The 18,123-nt window shown below is 42.3% G+C and overlaps 1 protein-coding gene and 1 non-coding gene across 2 annotated transcripts; both read right to left on the reverse strand.

The window, feature by feature from the left end:
- Positions 1-12,470: 12,470 nt before the first annotated feature.
- LOC121290726 (histone H3, embryonic-like) lies at positions 12,471-12,752 on the reverse strand. Its single transcript, XM_041211568.1, has one exon. The coding sequence runs from the start codon at positions 12,750-12,752 to the stop codon at positions 12,471-12,473; it is 282 nt and encodes a 93-aa protein (XP_041067502.1).
- A 1,474-nt stretch (positions 12,753-14,226) lies between these two features.
- Positions 14,227-14,298, reverse strand: trnar-ccu. Its single transcript has one exon. It is a non-coding gene; the product is annotated as a tRNA-Arg (tRNA).
- Positions 14,299-18,123: the final 3,825 nt, after the last annotated feature.

Consider the following 18,123-nt stretch of genomic DNA (forward strand, 5'->3'; position numbering starts at 1 on the left):
TGACTCTCTGAAGGGGATGTTTTCCCCGTGTCAATCCCCAGCCTTCTCCCTGGTCTCTGCACATGTTTTTTTTTTTCTCGTTTCAGGGCTTCTCCCTTTTATGTTTTCTTGTGCATAAGAGAATGAGTGGTGTTTTGATCGAGGTATCTACCCCGGTAAAATTATTTATTAGGTTCAATACAGAGCAACTTTCTTCCCGGCGGAAAATGGGGTTGAATTTAACATTTTTATGCCACTGTTCCTTGGCGATAGAGTACAGTCCAAGCAGGTGGAAAGTCAGGAAGCATTTTCACACCTAGGATAGCTGTAAATCTAGAAAAAAGATTGTTAAAAATGATCGAGGTTACCTCAATTGCGATAAGATTGGTTTCTCTTTCTTTGTGTACCAATGAAACGTTTCATTTTATTCTTTTCTCCTTGAAGTATTCCGCGGAGGTTGCTCGTTTTGCTCTTGTAATTTATTTGGGAGTGAACACCTTGAACCAAAATGCAGCGCGTGGAAACAGGTGCTGGAGACCTACACCTCTGGAGAAGAGTCTGATGTACAGCAAACCTGGCTATCGAGGGTCTGGTCGCCAGATTTCCCAAAGCAGGTAAGGGGAAGAGGCGTCACAACTATCAACATATTGCAATCATTTCAACGAGATTTGAATTTGCAGAACTTGGGGAGGGAAACAACAAAGGAACAGAGAAAGATTTCGCGAGTAGGTAAACGGGATGATATGCTGTGTTATGTGGTGAAGTGTGATACCATCCGATTGAAAGCAAGAAAGCTCATTCAGAATACCGTTCTAAATTGAATGAATCACAAGGTGTGGGGGTGTAAATAAATCTGTCAGCCCAAGGTCTTCATTAACAAGCTACAACACTTAGCCCTCCCCACCCTTTCTTGCATAACGTGCAGTAACATAAATCAGTCAATCCCTTCCATCCTCACAGCTATTGTCGGCAAAAACCCAAAATGCTGCTTATGTATATCCCCGCGTAATAATCAGGGCTCCTTCTGGACTTAGTTGATCTGATTTAAATTCATGCATGAATAGAAGCATTGGAGGGATTGGATTTCAGCAATTGTTATTTACTGAACAGGCGTTTTAACAAAATAACACATAGACACAGCTTGCAAACTTGGCTTCTAATGCGAAACTTTGAATTGTATCGCACTATATTGCTGCAAATACTATTGTGGGTCTGTTTTGGGGCGGCGTGACAGTGCAAATTGAGAGCTTTCCTTTAAAGGAGCACCCAAGCAGTGGCATGACTCCTGAAACAATCAGTGAGAAGGGGATAGAGCAGATGGATTCGTCTCAAATATCAAAGAATCGGAGGAGAATTGATTGAAGGATTTAGCATTTTATGGGCCTTGACAGGGTAGATGTTGGAAATATTTTTACTAAGGCTAGGGATTATAGCACTATTGGTCAGAGTCTCAGAAAAATGCATCAGCCATTATCCACCAGAGGAGGAAAACTGTCTTCATTCAAACGGTTTGGAATCTTCTGAATTCCAGACATGGGAGAGTTGTGGAAGTTCAAGGCAGAGATCGATATCTCCCGGTGTTCTCTGGGATTTAGTGGTACAATGTGATAGTTCAGTTAAATTGAGGAACATCAGCCAGGAAGTTTGAGAAGCCGTAAAGACCATTACATGGTACACTTGTTCCTAATTCCTATGTTATTAAAGGCACGACTCAGAGGAACAAACACGATTATAATGACCTTGGTGTGGAAGCAGTGCAGATTAACCACTCAGATTCCAGGGTTTAGGGTGTTATGATCGGAGTACAAGTTTCATACTCACAGAATCATAGAATGTTACAGCATCTAATGATGTCATATGGCGCAAAGGATCTGTACTGGCACTTGAATGAACAATTCATCAATGTCACTGCCCAGCCTTCTCCCAGGTCCCCTGCACATTATTCTTTTCAGGGTTCCAACCATTTTCTCTTCCCTTGAAGAATGAAGGTGATCTGATCGATGTTCCTATCCAGTGAAAATGAATTGCCAAGTTAAATAAGAAGAACTGTTTCCCGGCAGAAAGAATAGGGTTGAATCTTAGGATGTTTTGGACAATGATCCCCAAGGATGGCCTCTCGGCCAGCGAAGAGAAAAGTCAGGTTGCACTTTTCACACTTTTACACACTTAGGGTAGCTTGAAATCTAGAAAGCTTCTTTAAAATAAATTCCGAGCCAGCCACAACTTCCTGACGATGAAATTTTATGCCAATGCACGAGTCGTCTCGGTATCGCCCTGCCTCCATGAAGCATTCAGAGGACATTGCTCGCTTTGTTTATGCCTTTTCATAGGAAGTGAACACCTTGACTTAAAAGCGGCGATCAAACGTGGATTGGAACGCTGCAGCCTTAAATTAACTGCTCAATGCTTTACCAAATAAGCTAAATGGGCTGTTTCGAGCTCCATACCTCCATCCACTGCCTGACAGAAGGCACCACACCCTTCTTTTTCTCCATTTCCTTCTTAACCTACCCTCCACTGCGCATTTCCCTCACGGTCAGACGAACCGGCAGCCTTCCTTTCGCTTCATTTCACAAATCTTCTAACTTGTACAAGTGTTCTTTCCTTACCAGTGGCGTGTGATGTGATAACTGTTGTTACCAAGGTATCTATACCAGGCCTTCGATACATCCAATGGTAACTTTGATCCTATCCGGCTTCTTTATAATATGACATACTTCTCAGTGCTATTTCTGGCCTTTGTTTGTTCAGTTTAAAACCATAAATTAAATCAAAGCAGTAGAGGCACCACTGAGAACTGAACTCAGGAACTCCCATCCATGAGAGATTGCGCCATTATGCGGCACAGCTTTGCAATGTAACTATTTGAATTTTATCCCACTGTTGCTGCAAACATTAATTTTCACTGAGAGAATTAAGAAGTAATCGGAACTGGGTCTTCAAAGCTTTGGAGATTGCATTTATTTCGGGAGATATCCAATGGGAATATACAAAGGGATAGTTATGGATTCTGCGAGTGGGGGTAAAAGATTTTATTTACTGTCTGTTGTGCGAAGTGTGAAACCATCCCTTTCAAAGAAAGATACTTCATTTCTTGTGACGTTCTAAATTCTGAGAATCACAGATTGTAGGTGTGTAAGCAGGTCAGTCGGCAAATTCTTCGTTAAAAATCTCCAACCTTTAACCCTCTTTCCTGCATACCGTACAGTAACATAAATCAGTCAATCCCGTCCCTTTCTTTCTCCTACCGCCGGTAACAAGTCAAAGTGCTTCGTTAAGCATTAATCTCCAAGGTAATATTGATTCCATCGGGTTTTTTTTTATATTGGCACGTAAATCCAAATGGTTTGTTCGGAATTTGTTGTTTTAATTTCATTTCCTCTGTTTCCAGATTTTTTTTTTTTGCCGTTTTGATCACCTTTCATTCTTTATTCCTTCAGGTTACATTCGGTCAGTTGCTATGCTGCTATCCACAACCTCCTCTGGATAAAGTGTTTGTTTGTTTCTTTAGCATTACTATTACAACGCTCTCCAGGTTTTCCATCATGAAATCTTTTCTCCCAAGCAGTCTACCCTCACAGCTATTCAATTTTGTACATTCTCCCGCTTCCTGCTATCCACTGGCTTTAAAACTGTTATATTTATATTTTCTTTCTGTTCTGATGAAAATCCATCGACCTGAACCGCTCGCTTTGTTTACCTCCACTGATGCTGCGCTGTTAACGCTGAAGAGCATTCAGCTGGGCAGTGATAATAGGTGCAAATTGCAGCTGCATTTGTTTCCCTCCGAAGCTCTTTTTTTAAACATTTTTTCGTCTCAATGGTGTATTTAAATGTATTCCATCAGCTTCCAACTTTTTAAATACAAATCATGATTTAATCCGAATAAGCTGGATACATTCACGCTAGATTCCCTAATATCAGCCTAAATTTGGAACACGATGAAAAGGATGGAAAACTTTGTATAGCCGTTGAGAAAGTTCAGTAGCTGCTGATTACACTCCTTGGACCACAATAAATAAGAGCAACTGGGCCGTTAAATTTTGGTTTGATTAAGACGGGACAGGAGACACACAATATTCTGCTAAGAAACTAGAAATTAATATGCAACTGAAAGGGAACAACTTTTGGTAAAAACAATGTTTATTTTTGCCTACTTCACTGCAGTATGTGTCATAACGGAATTACCCCATTTGGGAGCATAATTCTGTGGCGCAACGTTGTTGAAAAGTGATGCATTCTTTAACCAGATGTGTGATTTCAGAAACATTATGTTAATGTAGGTTTAACTGGTGATAATTTTGATATTGATGATTAATATAATTGTTTTCCAGTTTGTGATTTCCTACTTTTGCCGCTGCCTGACCTCTCCTCCCCTTTCTTTTCATTTCTCTTGATCCTGCTTATTGAATTCTATATTCTCCCAATCTGAAATCCGCTCCTCCCACACACCCTCAAACAAACTCATTGCATTATTCTCAGGCCAATCCCCACTCTGCACCGTCCATGTCTTGTACACCACTCTGCTCCAGTCTCAGGCGCACGGTATTGTACAACACAAGAACACTCCGGATCACTGGCACCATGAGCAATGTAACTGAAGGCCAGTCAGTACATTGAGCTGAAATCATGAGTGAGATGGTCAATGAGAATCTTTACCAAGTTTAACAAAATGAATCGTGAGGTTAAATTGAAGAGGAGCCATGTCGATAACACATGTTCCCAATTGCGGCCAGTCAATCCATGTGTCATTTACAATCAATGGTGCAGAATATTGGCGGAAGTGTATAATGGGCATTTAAGAGCAGTGCCTTTGTTTTCAGTCCTCATAAATGTTCACTTTCACCTTCGAAATATGAATATGTATAAAAGATGGATCGGGAGATTTAATGAAATCCGTTTGATTCTAGAATTGTGGTCACGACATATGGGCGAGTGCAGCAGGGGCTAATGTTGGGGGTGGGGGATGCAACAATGACAGACTCGAGATTGCTGCCAGCTGCTCCAACTTCACACATTTAAACAGCGCCAAGTGGTCGTTCCTGTTTCAGATGGTGTGTGAAAGGCAGGATGTTATCCTTCACTGGGGACACTTAAAGAATGTCAGATTGTCTTGGGATCAATGGAAGATGTTGCCAAAGCGATTTGATAGGACAGCAGTTAAAGACCTAAGACAAACATAAACTAAAATGAAGTAAAATGTAAATGTTGAGAAGATCAGACGTTTCGGTGAAAAGGAAAGAAACAAGGAAGAGCAAAACATGATAAAAGACATAACAAGAGCTACAACAGGTAGTATGAAAGGAAACTTGCAAGGATATTAATATCAAAATCCTTTCGTAATTACGTGGAGGTGAATAAAGATAGTGAGACAGAAAAGCGAAATATCACGCATAATATGCTGTTAAGGATGTCAAATACTCTTGGAATCAATGGGAGATGTTGAAAAAACTATTTGATATGGAGTCACTTATAGCCCTGGAGGATAATGTGCTACTTCCCAGGAAAGCATCCATGGAAAGCTAAAGTGGTAAGAGTGAACGTCAACTAAAATACAATTTAAGAAGAGATTCTGGAAATACTGGGGAGTCCAGGCAGCATATGTTGACAATGAAACAGAAGCAAAGTTACGGAATATCTGTTGAATTTAACTTTGCGCTTAACCTCTGCTGGGAATCTTGATAACGAGATTGCCCGAGAGGGAGTGGAAGGAGAATAATTTATTTGAGTGATCATTGGCTTCACACCCATGCGGATTATGTGCCGCTTCTGAGTAACTCAGTACTGATCACAAAGTGCGTTTTGGTATTTTGCTTGTTTCCCCAGGTGCTGCAGGCTAATTTGTAAAACATTAGGAGCTAGGATGGTAGGGTGGTAAATAGTGAGGAGAACAGCCGAAAACTGCAGGACGATATCAATGGACTGGTCAGGTGCGAGGAGCAGTAGCAGTTGGATTTCAACCCGGAAAAATGTGTGGCAATGCACTTGGGGAGGGCTAAAAGAGCAAGGAATGACACTGGGAATAGGAGGTCACGGGAATTAATGAAGATGAGTGGGACCTTGGTGTGCCTGTACCAAGATCCATGAAAGCAGCAGGGCAGGTAGATTAGGTGGTTAAGAAGGCATATGGGATACTTACCTTCATTAACCAATGCACAGAATAAAAGAACAGGGAGCCTGTGCTGGGACGGTTTAAAAACTGGTTAGGCCACAACTGGAGTACTGTGCGCAGTTCTGGTCACGAAATTATGGGAAGGACGTGTTTGCACTGGATGGGGTGCATTGTAGATTTAACATGATGCTGCCTGGGCTGGAGGGTCTGAGTTATGAGGAAAGTTTGGAAAGGCTGGGATTGTTTTAATTGGAATAGAGAAGGTTGAGAGGGGACCTGATAGACGTGCATAAGATTATGAGGGGCGTAGAAAAGGTGGATAGGACCAAAGTTCCCAATTACTAGAGACGTCAATATCCAGAGTACATAGAATTTAGGTAAAAGGATTAAGGCTAAGAGGTGACTTGGGTAGAAACTATTTCACCCAGAGGCTGCTGGAAGTCTGGAATGCACTGCCTGATAGGGTGTTTGTGTCAGAGACTCTTACAACATTGCCATGGGATCCAGGGCTATGGGCCAAGCGCTGGAAAATGGGGTTATCCTGACCTCGGTCATTCGCAGGATTTTAGAGTCCATTATTAAGGATGTGACTTCAGAATAATTAGAAGTGCATGGTAAAATAGGGCAAAGTCAGCATCGTCTCATCGAGTGGAGGCCATGCCTGACAAGTCTGTTAGAATCATTTGAGAAGGTAAGGAGCAGGTTAGACAAAGGAGGGCCAAAGAATGTTATATAATTGGACTTCCAGAAGGCCTTTGACAATTTGCCACACAGTAGGCTGCTCGGTAAGTTAATAGCCAATGGTGTTAGAGGCAAGGTACTAGCATAGAAAGAAGATTGGCTGTCTGGCAGGAGGCCGAAAGTAGTGATAAGGGTGTCTATCTCAGCATGGTGGTCGGTGACTAGTGGAGTTCCACAGGGGTCAGTGTTGGGACCACAACATTTCAATGTATAAATTAATTATCTAGATGAAGGAACTGAGTGCATTCTCGATATCTTTGCAGATGATACAAAGATAGGTGTAGGGACAGGTAGTATTGAGGAGGCAGGGAGGCTGCTGAAGAATTTAGAAGATTAAGAGAATGGACAAAGAAGTGGCAGATGAAATAAAACGTGGGGAAATGTGAGGTCTTGCACTTTGGTATGAAGAATAGAGGCCTAGACTATTTTCTTAATGGAAAGTGAATTCAGAAATCTGGAGTGCAAAGTGACTTGGGAGTCCTAGTGCAGGATTCCCTTAATGTTAACTTGCAGGTTGAGTCGGTACTTAGGAAGGTAAATGCAATGTTGTCATTTATTTCGAGAGGATTGGAATATAAATATAGGGATGTACTGCTGAGGCTTTATAAGGCTCTGGTCAGACCACATTTAGAATATTGGGAACATTTTTGGGCCCCGTATCTCAGGAAGGATTTGCTCTCCCTGCAGAGGGTCCAGAGGAGGTTCACATGAACGATCTCAGGAATGAAATTAAATCTGGAGTCAGGCAGCGCTGTCATCTCACCCCTGCCCTGTTTGAGTATTGCGCACAACGTTTTGCAAAGTACATTAAGTAGGATTCAGGCAGAGGAAATGTAACGATCCTGGACAATGAATGAACTCATGTCAAAGTCTTCCTCTACATGGACTATGTTGCCATCTCCTTCTCAGGTCCACAGTCGGGGCACAACCTGATTATCATTGGTGACCTGTTCAAACTGGCCTCCAGAGCCAAGGTCAGTTGTGGAAATAGCAAGAATATGTTCTTTGTGAACTAGGTTAACTGATCATTTGCCTCTTTCGCCGTCAGATCACACTGCCTGAAGGTGCTGGCGATATGGTTTAGAGGGACCAGGGCATGCACTAGGAAAAGCAAGAAGCGAGTTGTTGTGGTTAAACAAAACCTGGTCATCTGGGAGCGATGTTCCCTATCCATTGCAGATGACAATCTGGTCATCAGATGAGAGGCACTTTCGCTAGGGCTGCATGTGGTGCAGGTCTCACCTATCCCTCTCTGCTGCATTATGGAAATCATCCAAGCAGCCTCCTGTTTTATCTGGCAATTGAAATTAACCATGTTCACAGGGAAGCAATATACAAAAACCTAGGAAAAGAGGCAAATACGTAGCCAGCACCCACTTCATCCTTATGACCAAATTATTTGTAAGCTGTATCAAGCTGTACACAGGGTTTGGTCCGCAAACACCAATTTCCAATACGTGCTGAGGATTTTCCTGTCCCTGGTATTGCCTAGGTTGGGTGTGGCCTCTTTGTGGGAAGAACAGTCCAAGCTGTTGGGCTGTCCTGTACCGCTGATCCCTCTTTGACATGTTTATGCACAGCAACTCTTTTGGCTACAAGTTCGACAGGGGCCTGGACTTGACATCATTGGAACCCTGAGGTAAAAGGAGATGGTGCATCCTGTGGCATCGATCCCTAAGCAGGCTGTCAATGTCATTTGGTGGAACACCTCATAGCCAGCACATTTAAGCAAGCACCAAGGCTTGTCTCTCAGGTGGTGTCGAACTCCTTCCCAGTCGGATCCTGCCTGCACACATGGGGTTTCACCCTCTCTCCGCGCTCTCCTCGAGACGTCCGTGGTGGGGAAGATATCAATGCTCACTTCCATCTGGAATGTGCCTTTGCAAAGAAGGCCTGGTGAGAGATGCAATGGCTTTTGACGAGGTTCATCTTTAGCAGTTTTGTAACAGAGGTGTTTGGTCTTAATGGGCTCTTTCCATTGACACACATGGCGACAAACGTCTACTGCGACTGGACGGTCATCAACTTGGTGAAATATGCTCCTTGGGCTGCCGGAATTTGCTGTGCTTCCAGTGCAAATGGTCGCCATCGGGCGAGTGCTGCAGGCTCGCCGACACCCAGGTCCAGGGCTATGTTCTGAAGGACACACTGAATCTGGGGCAGCCGCAGTGGAACAATGGTGAATGGTTGCTGCCTGAGGCCTTTCGTTTATAGTTCCTCGAGGGGCGGAAAAACTTGTCGAACCCTCCAGAATGTCTATTTGTCATTGAAGATAGTTTCAATATATAGTAAATAGTATTGAAATTGCATTGAGGCCCCTTAGGAAGACGGTGTATGGAGGAGAGTTGAATTCTATTGCACTTTCTGCAGCTTGACATTTTCAAATAATTTCCCAGGCTCTGTGCCTGACATGGAATGTATATTGCGAACATCAAGATAATTATAATCGTGTAGAGTTAGCTAACAGTGTAACACACAGTCTGGAGATAAGTCGAATTTTGTGGAACTTTCAGTAATTTTCGCATTGAAATGTTTGTTAATGTATATTTGTAAATTTTAGGAAGAGAGTATGTTTTGATTCGGAGTAAAAAAGCTCCAAGGAAGGAACGAAAATCATTCGATTGAAAGGCCAGTGAAGGGCAGAAAGAAGCAGAGACATTCAAGGAAGGAGTGTTACTGCATTTACATGTAAAAGGTGATGAAGCAGGTTCACACCAAAACCGGAAACTCTTCCAAAGCCATTAGCATCATGGACTCCTTTGTGAACGATATTTTCAGAGACATAGTGGGTGAGCCTTCCCACCTGGCTCATTCCAACAAGGGCAGCACCTTCAGCTCCATGGAGATCCAGACCAACGTGCGCCTGATGCTGTCCGGGGAATTGGCCAAACACGCGGTATTGAACAGAAAAAGTCGGTGTAAAAGTCCACCAGCTCCAAGTCAAACTCTGCAATTTACTCCAAATAAAAACTTAAAATCAACAGCTCTTTAAAAGCCATTACAACCTCACTTCATTTGCCACATTTCTATGTACTTTAACACAACAATACAAATTCAGTCCAACCATACAGCCTAGTCTACCTCAGATTCGTTTGCCCAGAATCCGAGCATTAACCTTCACGTCTTCCTGCACGTTATGCTTAAAGTTGTTATTATTCTGGCGTTTCTCTGGTCAAACAGCTGTTTTCAAACTTGAATGTCAGACTTTCGAACCTTCTCTCTCTCTCTCTTTCTCAGAATTTAGTCCCAGAAAGGCTCACCGGCTGAATCCCTAATTTTCAGCAACTGCGGGCAGTGTTCCAGCCCGGAGTGTGATTATTACTGAGCGGAATAGGGACTGTTTGAGAGCTCGGCCCATGGCTTGGCTCTGCCTGAAATCCCGCAGGAGTGACTGTGAAAAGGGACGGATGTTCAAGTCTCACTTGTCACTTGTAGAAACACTGAGATAAAAGGTTTCTGTTCAGGAAATGTTGTGAATGGGGAGTTATTCCCGCCGGGTAAAGATTGAAAGCGACAGCAAAATGAACCACAGTGAATGGAGGAAATTAAAACAGCGCTTGTGTTTTAAGACGGAAAGAGCTGAATCAAACAAGATTAAGAGAACGGATTTTAAATCTCTGACTGAGGACGGCATTTATTTTAAACAAAACCAAAAATTGCTGGAAAAACTCAGTAGGTCTGAGAGCGTCTGTGGAGAGACGGACAGAGTTAACGTTTTGAGTCCGTATGACTCTTCTTCAGAACAATTATGATTTTAAAACGCTCCCATTTTACAGCTCTACTTCCCTACATGCCAATTGGCGGGCTTTTTGAAATGGAGAAAGTCACTGGTCTGACCGCCCTCTTCTGTTTCCCAGTTCTAAGAATGGGGGGAAATATATACAAATTAGGTGTATCAAAGAGCGACCAATCAGAGCAGTTCTCTGTCGATAAAAAAAAAGGAAATGCTGTCCATCAGCCGAGGCCCAACACCAAATCTTAAACAGAATAGTCATATTCACCAACATGTGTACAGATGAGCTGGGTTCAAGTAACTGTTGGGCTCTAGTCAGTCTTAACAGCAATTTTGGATCATATTAATTGTGCTAATGCCCTTTGGTTGTCAAACCTGTTAGCTAACCTATTTAATCCCTGCAAAAGTCTGGCACTGGAAATGTTCTGAACAGTACCGGACGGCGGGAAAGCTCGAGCCAAGGTCAAGTCCAGGTCATCCCGTGCCGGTCTGCAGTTCCCTGTGGGCCGTGTTCATAGGCTCCTGGGAAAGAAGAACTATGCTGAGCCTGTGGGTGCCGGAGGCCCTGTCAATCTGGCTGCAGTGCTCGAGTATCTGACGGCTGAAACCTTCGGGCTGGCCGGTAACGCGGCCCCAGGAGGCCAGATAGAGCCGCATCATCTCCGGAGACAGGCAACTGCCCGTCCGCAAACATCCGGAACTCAGCAAGCTGCTGGGAAGTGTCAGCATCGCTCGGGGAGAGGGGCTGCCTAATATCCAGACCGGGCTGCTGCCCGGGAAAAGCAGCGCTGGGACGCCTAAGAGCAAGTGAAGTAGAGAAACTTTCATCTGAAAAAGCCAAAATGCTCTTTTCAGAGCCATCCAGAGTCTGTGTGAAGGAGCCGGTTACTGTCTGAAAAGATTCACTCATTTCATGGTACCAGTGCTGAGAGGAGTAGAATGAACGGAGAAACACAGTCCGATATTTGAGACCGTGACAAGATCTATTGTATTTACGGACAGTCCTTACTGTCCTGATTCATCATTATAACTGAGAGATTAACCTGGTTCCATATGTGAGATTCAGCTGTTAGCTCCTCATCCGATTCTAGGTGAATTTGATAATTTGACACAAAAAGCCTGAAATATACCCATTGAATACGATAAGAGAAAGGTGCAGTGCGGCCTCCAAGAGATCAGAAACATTGTTCAATTCTCTAGAGTAATTGAATTAAAGTGTCCTGTATAACCAGTGTTAAAGTCAGAAAATTTTGCGAACATCCGCATATTAGGTCACGTTTGATCCCTATTTTTTCCAGTAAACTGGTTTCAAACCCATTCACTGACTGGGCGAATATCACTTCATACAAACCCCAGTCCCTTAATTCCATTTTCCCGCATTTGTTTCCTTACACCTTCTGCTCACAATATTTCTCCATCTAAAAGTAGTGTTTGAAAAACAACAATTCTATACAAATCAGCAACAGTTTACATTATTCTAAGAAAACCTGTGATCTGGGGCCTGGCAGTTACCAGAGATGGTGTTTCTGAATTCTAGGTCAGGTATCAGACTCAAACTCCATTAATTAAAAATCTGCTGCATTACAGGAATCAGACACATATCACTGGTTACAGATTTGTCATCCTCATCATGCGTTGGCCAACATGTGACTCCAGGCACAAAGATCTTAACTGCCCCCTGAAATGGCCCAGCAATGCACTGGATATTATTAAAAGCACTGAGTTGAACAGACCACTTAGGGGTTGGGGAAATGCTGATCTCAGCAGTGAAGGATCACAGCTCTTCCCTTTGTCCATTTGTTGACTCTGAAAAGAGCCATTATTGCCTTGGTGCTGAAGCCGGGTTTTTGCCTCGCTCTCCGCGGATACGGTGGCCAGCTCGGTGTCCTTGGGCATGATAGTAACTCACCTGGATGTTGCACAGTTTGAAGTCTTCAATGAGCCCAACCCCTGGTCATTCTCGTTGGCCTCCCGCAGGTCTCTGACGGCCGATCCGTGGAAGCGCAGTTCTGCCTTGAAGTCCTGAGAGATCTCCCGCACCAGGCGATGCAAGGGCAATTTGCGGATGAGCAGCTCGATGGATTTCTGGTAGCGTAGGATCTCCCTCAGAACCACATTGCCAGCTGTGTAGCGATGAGGCTTCTTCAATCGGCCCGTGGCTGGAGCACCCTTTCGACTGGGCCGCATTAGGAGCCAGATGCCTGCGAGGTGCTTTCCCCCTGGCCGATTTGTCTACTTGGTCCTGGCCTGAATACTATTTTTGAAATTGAGAAATATACTTTATTCATAAAATATCTAAAAGAACATAAATAAAATTCTAAATCTCCATCACAAAACGTGCAATCAGATTCAACAGTTACACATCGGTCACAACGTGCTTTAATACAATTAATGAATATTACCCTCATTTCAGCATGGCCATTATAGACAATCAGGCAGTGCAATGCTATTGCAGTTTTCAACATACATCATTTTGAATCTGAGGTGCTTCAATACAATTGGAATACAATTAGTATTCAATGCATGCATTTATTGTGAGCCCTCTAGCCCGCGGGATCCATATCTTTCCCAGTCCCTCAGTGAGAACAGTTTTTAAAACTATATATATACTTTATTATTAAAATTTCCGAAAGAACTTTAAAAAAATACTCCTAAATCGCCATCACAGAAAGTTCAGTCAGTTTCAATTTACACATGCATCACGTGGTATTTCAATACAATCAATAATTATTACACTCTTTTCAATATGGTCATTACAGACAGACAGGCAGTGCAATGGTTTTGGAGTTATCAACATACATTTTCTGAAGAGTTGTCAGCACAATCTGTAACACAGCAACTGTTAATACAGAGTCTGCTGCACGCCCGCCGTTTAATACTGTCAGGGCCCATCCCGAGAAGGAATTGGTTGGAACCAGGTAGGTTTAAACCAAACTCTGACCATGATGTGAGACACGGGAAACAAGAGGCCGCCATTGGCTGATCTTTAATCAGACAATTTTCAAAGCTGCAGGAACCAAGTGTTTCAATAAAATGCAATTTGCTTTTATTTTGTATTTAACATAACCATCCCGAGAAAGTTTTAACAAGACGGTGACAAATCGCCTTCATTCACAGCTTTCTGAATTCAATTGAAAGCAGATCTATTCTGCTCCAACTGCCCATCCCCACTTTAATCAACAGCTTGAAACCCATCACATTTCTATCTCTCCCTGGTTCCGAAGAAGAGTCATATTGGCCTCGAAAAGTTAACACTATTTTTTTTTCCTCTCCACAGAAGCTGCCAAAGCTGCTAAGCTTTTCCAGTACTTTCTTTTTTTTAAAACGCAATAATTCCATTCGGATTTCACACTGCAGTTCATGGAAAATCACAGTTATTATGAATAAGTCTCAAATGTGAGTAAAATTTTAAATAAAGCTGGAACATATTTTTATTTGAATTGCACCCGTGTACTTTTGAAAGTGAAAATATATTTAGATGAGCACTTGAAACGCCATTGCTTACAGGGCTATTTTAAGTGGGCGTTTCGCCGGGCTAATTGCTGGAAAGTAGAAGTAGAATAGAGATGTACTTAATGGCTGGCAAGGGTACGAAATGATATTTCTGCACTGTTTAACTCTGAAGTGCAACTTTCGATTGACTGGCTTGAAGTTGAAAGGTTGCAATGGCTGGGGATTGTACCCAGATCAAATGCTTAGGAAGCAGCCATGCTTACCACTACACCACCATCGCTGACTGCAACATGACCGGCAGAGTATCACTCTGGAATTTGGTACTGAACCGGTCCCTATTGGATCCTGTTTTTACTTCAACCATTGGCAACAAATTTGTAATGCACACAGCACCCAAGAAGAGAGTTAGCTGAAACCAACAATATTTGATGAGATTTAGATGGACTTTCCTAAAGTTCACATCAGCCATTAAGTAGAGTTAAACCATAATTCGAATTATAGTTCACAAGATTCAGCACTAATTCATTTACTTCCCCATTTCCCATTCTGTAACTTTTATGCAGACAGGCCAAGATTCACAGGCATATTAGGGAGCAGAAGATACACATTCTGTATGGACCTCTAGGTTCAATGAATAAAAACACATGTTCCATCGTAAAGCACGTTTCCACATGGCTTACATTCCAGGAGCAAAACGTTCAAAAGTAAGGAAATTATGAAGCACCTGTGTGAAACACTGTTTGGACCTCAGCTGCGGAATGGCGCTCGGTGTCAAGAAGATATAATAATTCGCATAATCTCACTAGAATTTGTTGTAAAATAGAGTAACCGTGGGATGTGTATATGTATCTGCATATGTCTGAGTGTGTGTGTGTGATTTAATTGACTTAGAGGCAGCTAGCCTGGGTGCTTTGATGTGAGAAGAGTGGTTATGTTTGAAATGTAAGTTAGATACACATGCAGAAGTTTTGAAACATAGGCCTCAAGGGGGCACTTGCATTTTGGAATAAACCATTCCAGATTGTTTTCAAAGAGGGATGGGTGGTGTTGGGCGGGGGTGGGGGCGGGGAGGCGGTGGGTGGGGTGTTGGGGGTGGGGGGGGGGTGTTGTGGGGGAGTGGGGGTGGTGGCGGTGGTGACATGTGCCACCTATTGCATTGAAGTTTAGAAGCACTGTTTATCTTTCCCCAAAGATTATTGATAAATCTTAGTGCTATGAGAAGAGTTTTCTTATCTTGGAGATAAAGCCTAAAACGTAGTGAATCAGTGTACATTTGCATTTATATGCGAAAAATATGCGTAAAGAATGAAAAAGGTCTGTGTATAAGGGAAGGCATTTTCAAGATCTTACAAGTGTGTGAAAATGACATCAGCATGTATGCCTCAAGCTACTGTCTTCAAAGGGCTGAAGTTAAGAAAATCATTCGGAAGTTGACTTGCTGAAGGTACAAGGTTCCTTTGCCTTGCTCTTTTACAATCTATCTGTCTTACTGTTGCCTTTATGAATGTGTAACCTGGAGTTAGGTTGAGTAGGGATTTGGAGGTTATCATAGTATAATTTGTAGATCTATGCATGCATTTATACCTTCTTCCATTTCTTCCATTAATAAATGTTTAATCCAATTTGTAAAAGTGTATAAAAATGTAAGGTCTTGTTAGGACTGAATTCAGGACTCGCATTCACAATTTATACAATTTGTAGAAAAATTTGTGGCAGTTGTTTCAAATTTCTCATTTGGGATTAAACAACTCAGCAATCACCATCGGCTGTGCAATAACATAGCTGGGAGCCCTTTGCGGGATATGCTTGATGTTCCTTGATTTTTTGGTGAATCTTAAAGTTACGAATATGAGAAGCGCTTTGAATTCAGGAGTTGGGGTGAGGTATTTTGTAGTGGTGAGATTGCAATATGGCTTTGGCAGTTGTTGAGACTTGCTTGGGAGTTGAAGTTATGACTTTGGCTGGTTTACAAAAAGTAAGTAAAGTCAAGTCACTGGCATTGGCAGCCAGATTACAATTTGGATTAAAAGCAGTGGGTAAGAGAGCAGATATGATTGAAGGCCTAGCACAGCATTAAGAATTCCAAGTTATACCTGACACTAGAGAATTCTTAACTAAGCAAACTTGCCAACTCCACTTCCACTATAAGGCAACAGTCCAAAATAGATTAAAACAGCAAAATCAAACCAAACACGGTTACCACAACAACAACTCGATAGTGGATTTCCAAAAGCTTTTCACCCAACTTTTCTTTTACTGGACACAGCAGACTTCTGCTAAAGCGGCTGGATGCTTTTACCCAAGGACTGCTTCACACGGTGTACCTTTCAATCTCACACGGCCACACCCCATATATAGTCTTTCATGCCTCTTTATATGTGTTTTTCTCTCTCTTTAATCTGTAAATTTCATTGCTCTTTGGAAATTTACTTTTACCATAATATAAAAATAAATATCTTTCACGTAGTCAATATTGCCTCTATCGTTTCGGAAAAAAAAACAAACGTAATATCCTTGCCCTCTTTATTTGTATACACCCTACCATCCCTTTGAAACCCAACCACCTTTCCACTTCGTCAAAAATGCAATTTTCCTTCCCACTCTACACGCTGCCCTCGTCCAAATTTCCACCAGCATTTCTGCTTATTTTTACATCGAAATTATTTTGATAATTTCATCCTTGCAGCCTACCTGGTCGGAATTCAATTAATGTAGTCACACACAGAACCATACACAAACATATAAGCTTAAGATAACCTGGAAAATATTATTGTTTCATGATAAATTAATGCATTTTTATTTCAAATACGGAAGCCAGATCTACACACAGAATTCCAGACCTGATCTGCCCAAACTCCTGTACAGCTGCAGGAAAACTTCATTACTTTTATATTCAAATCTCCCTCAATAAATGCCAACATCCTCTTTCCCTTCGGCATCACTTGCTGATGATCAAACAATTTTTTTTTAGTGATTCATGTACTTGGACACCCAGATTCCCCTTTGCAAATATGGTCAACTGAATGAAATTATGCCCGTTCGCTTGGAACCAGGGAATAAGGGCCACAGTTTAAAACAAAAGACAGGTTTCGACGTTGAAATTAGGAAACATTCCCACACACCAAGGATGCTGGAAGCTCAGAGGTCCCTTCGGTGCATGGCAATTGGTAGTTTCATTTTAAGCCTGTGATCGATATTGTTTTATTACACAAATCTGCTGATGCACGACTAAGGCTGTATTTTATAACCCGCGTCCTTACTTTCATTCCCCTCCATGAATTCGCTCTTAATTTCTCTGTGACCTCCTCCAGTCTAACAAATCTTCTAGATTCATGCTCTTCTGCCATTTGAACATTCCCAATTTTGATCCCTACAGCATTGACAGTCGTGCTTTCAGCTGACCTAGTCTAAAGTTCTGGTGCCCTTCCCTATAATTTTCCAGTTCTCTAGCTCCCTCTCACCTTTAAACGCTCCTTAAAATCTATGCATTAACCAAACTTTTGTCATCTGACCTAATATCTCCTCCTGTGGGACAACAACAACTTTGCGTTAATTTTAATCAAAAATGCTCTTATCAACTACCTTGAGAAATTTTGTTAGATGGGGTTGATGCAGCCTGTCATGTTGGCGCAGTGGTGAGCATATCCAACTTCGGAACACTTAATCCCCGTCCGATTCCGGCCTTTCGCAATATGCTGAATGTTATCCTCTTAAATCAGCAGTTTGAGCTGAATTTGACCATTCTCGGTGCGATTCTGCACCGAGAACGACGCGTGTCGAATTTAAATAATGCAGGTACCTTCCATTTAAAATGTCACTCAGTTTTGTTCCTTATTGCTGATAATGACGTGTTCCCGTCAACTGTAGTGTGGAGCAGTGATAGAATTATTCGGAATCAGTGACATGCACTGATTCTCTGAATCTGTTCCCTATGCTGCTTCAAGTTTGTTAATTGAGTATCGATTCATGCGCCCGGATTGTTTCATTGTTCAAAAAGCTAGAGACTGCTTAATCTGGGCACCTGTCATAATAACATAAGGTGAAAGAATCACTTTGATTCTGTAAATATCAGACACTGGTAATATTTGTGAGCCTGGGATTCATT

Source organism: Carcharodon carcharias, chromosome 18, assembly GCF_017639515.1.
Source record: "Carcharodon carcharias isolate sCarCar2 chromosome 18, sCarCar2.pri, whole genome shotgun sequence".
Lineage (NCBI taxonomy): Eukaryota > Metazoa > Chordata > Chondrichthyes > Lamniformes > Lamnidae > Carcharodon > Carcharodon carcharias.

Bases quoted from the DNA above. Each gene is read 5' to 3' on its own strand.
- LOC121290726 (XM_041211568.1), bottom strand. From the start codon at position 12,752: ATGCGGCCCAGTCGAAAGGGTGCTCCAGCCACGGGCCGATTGAAGAAG.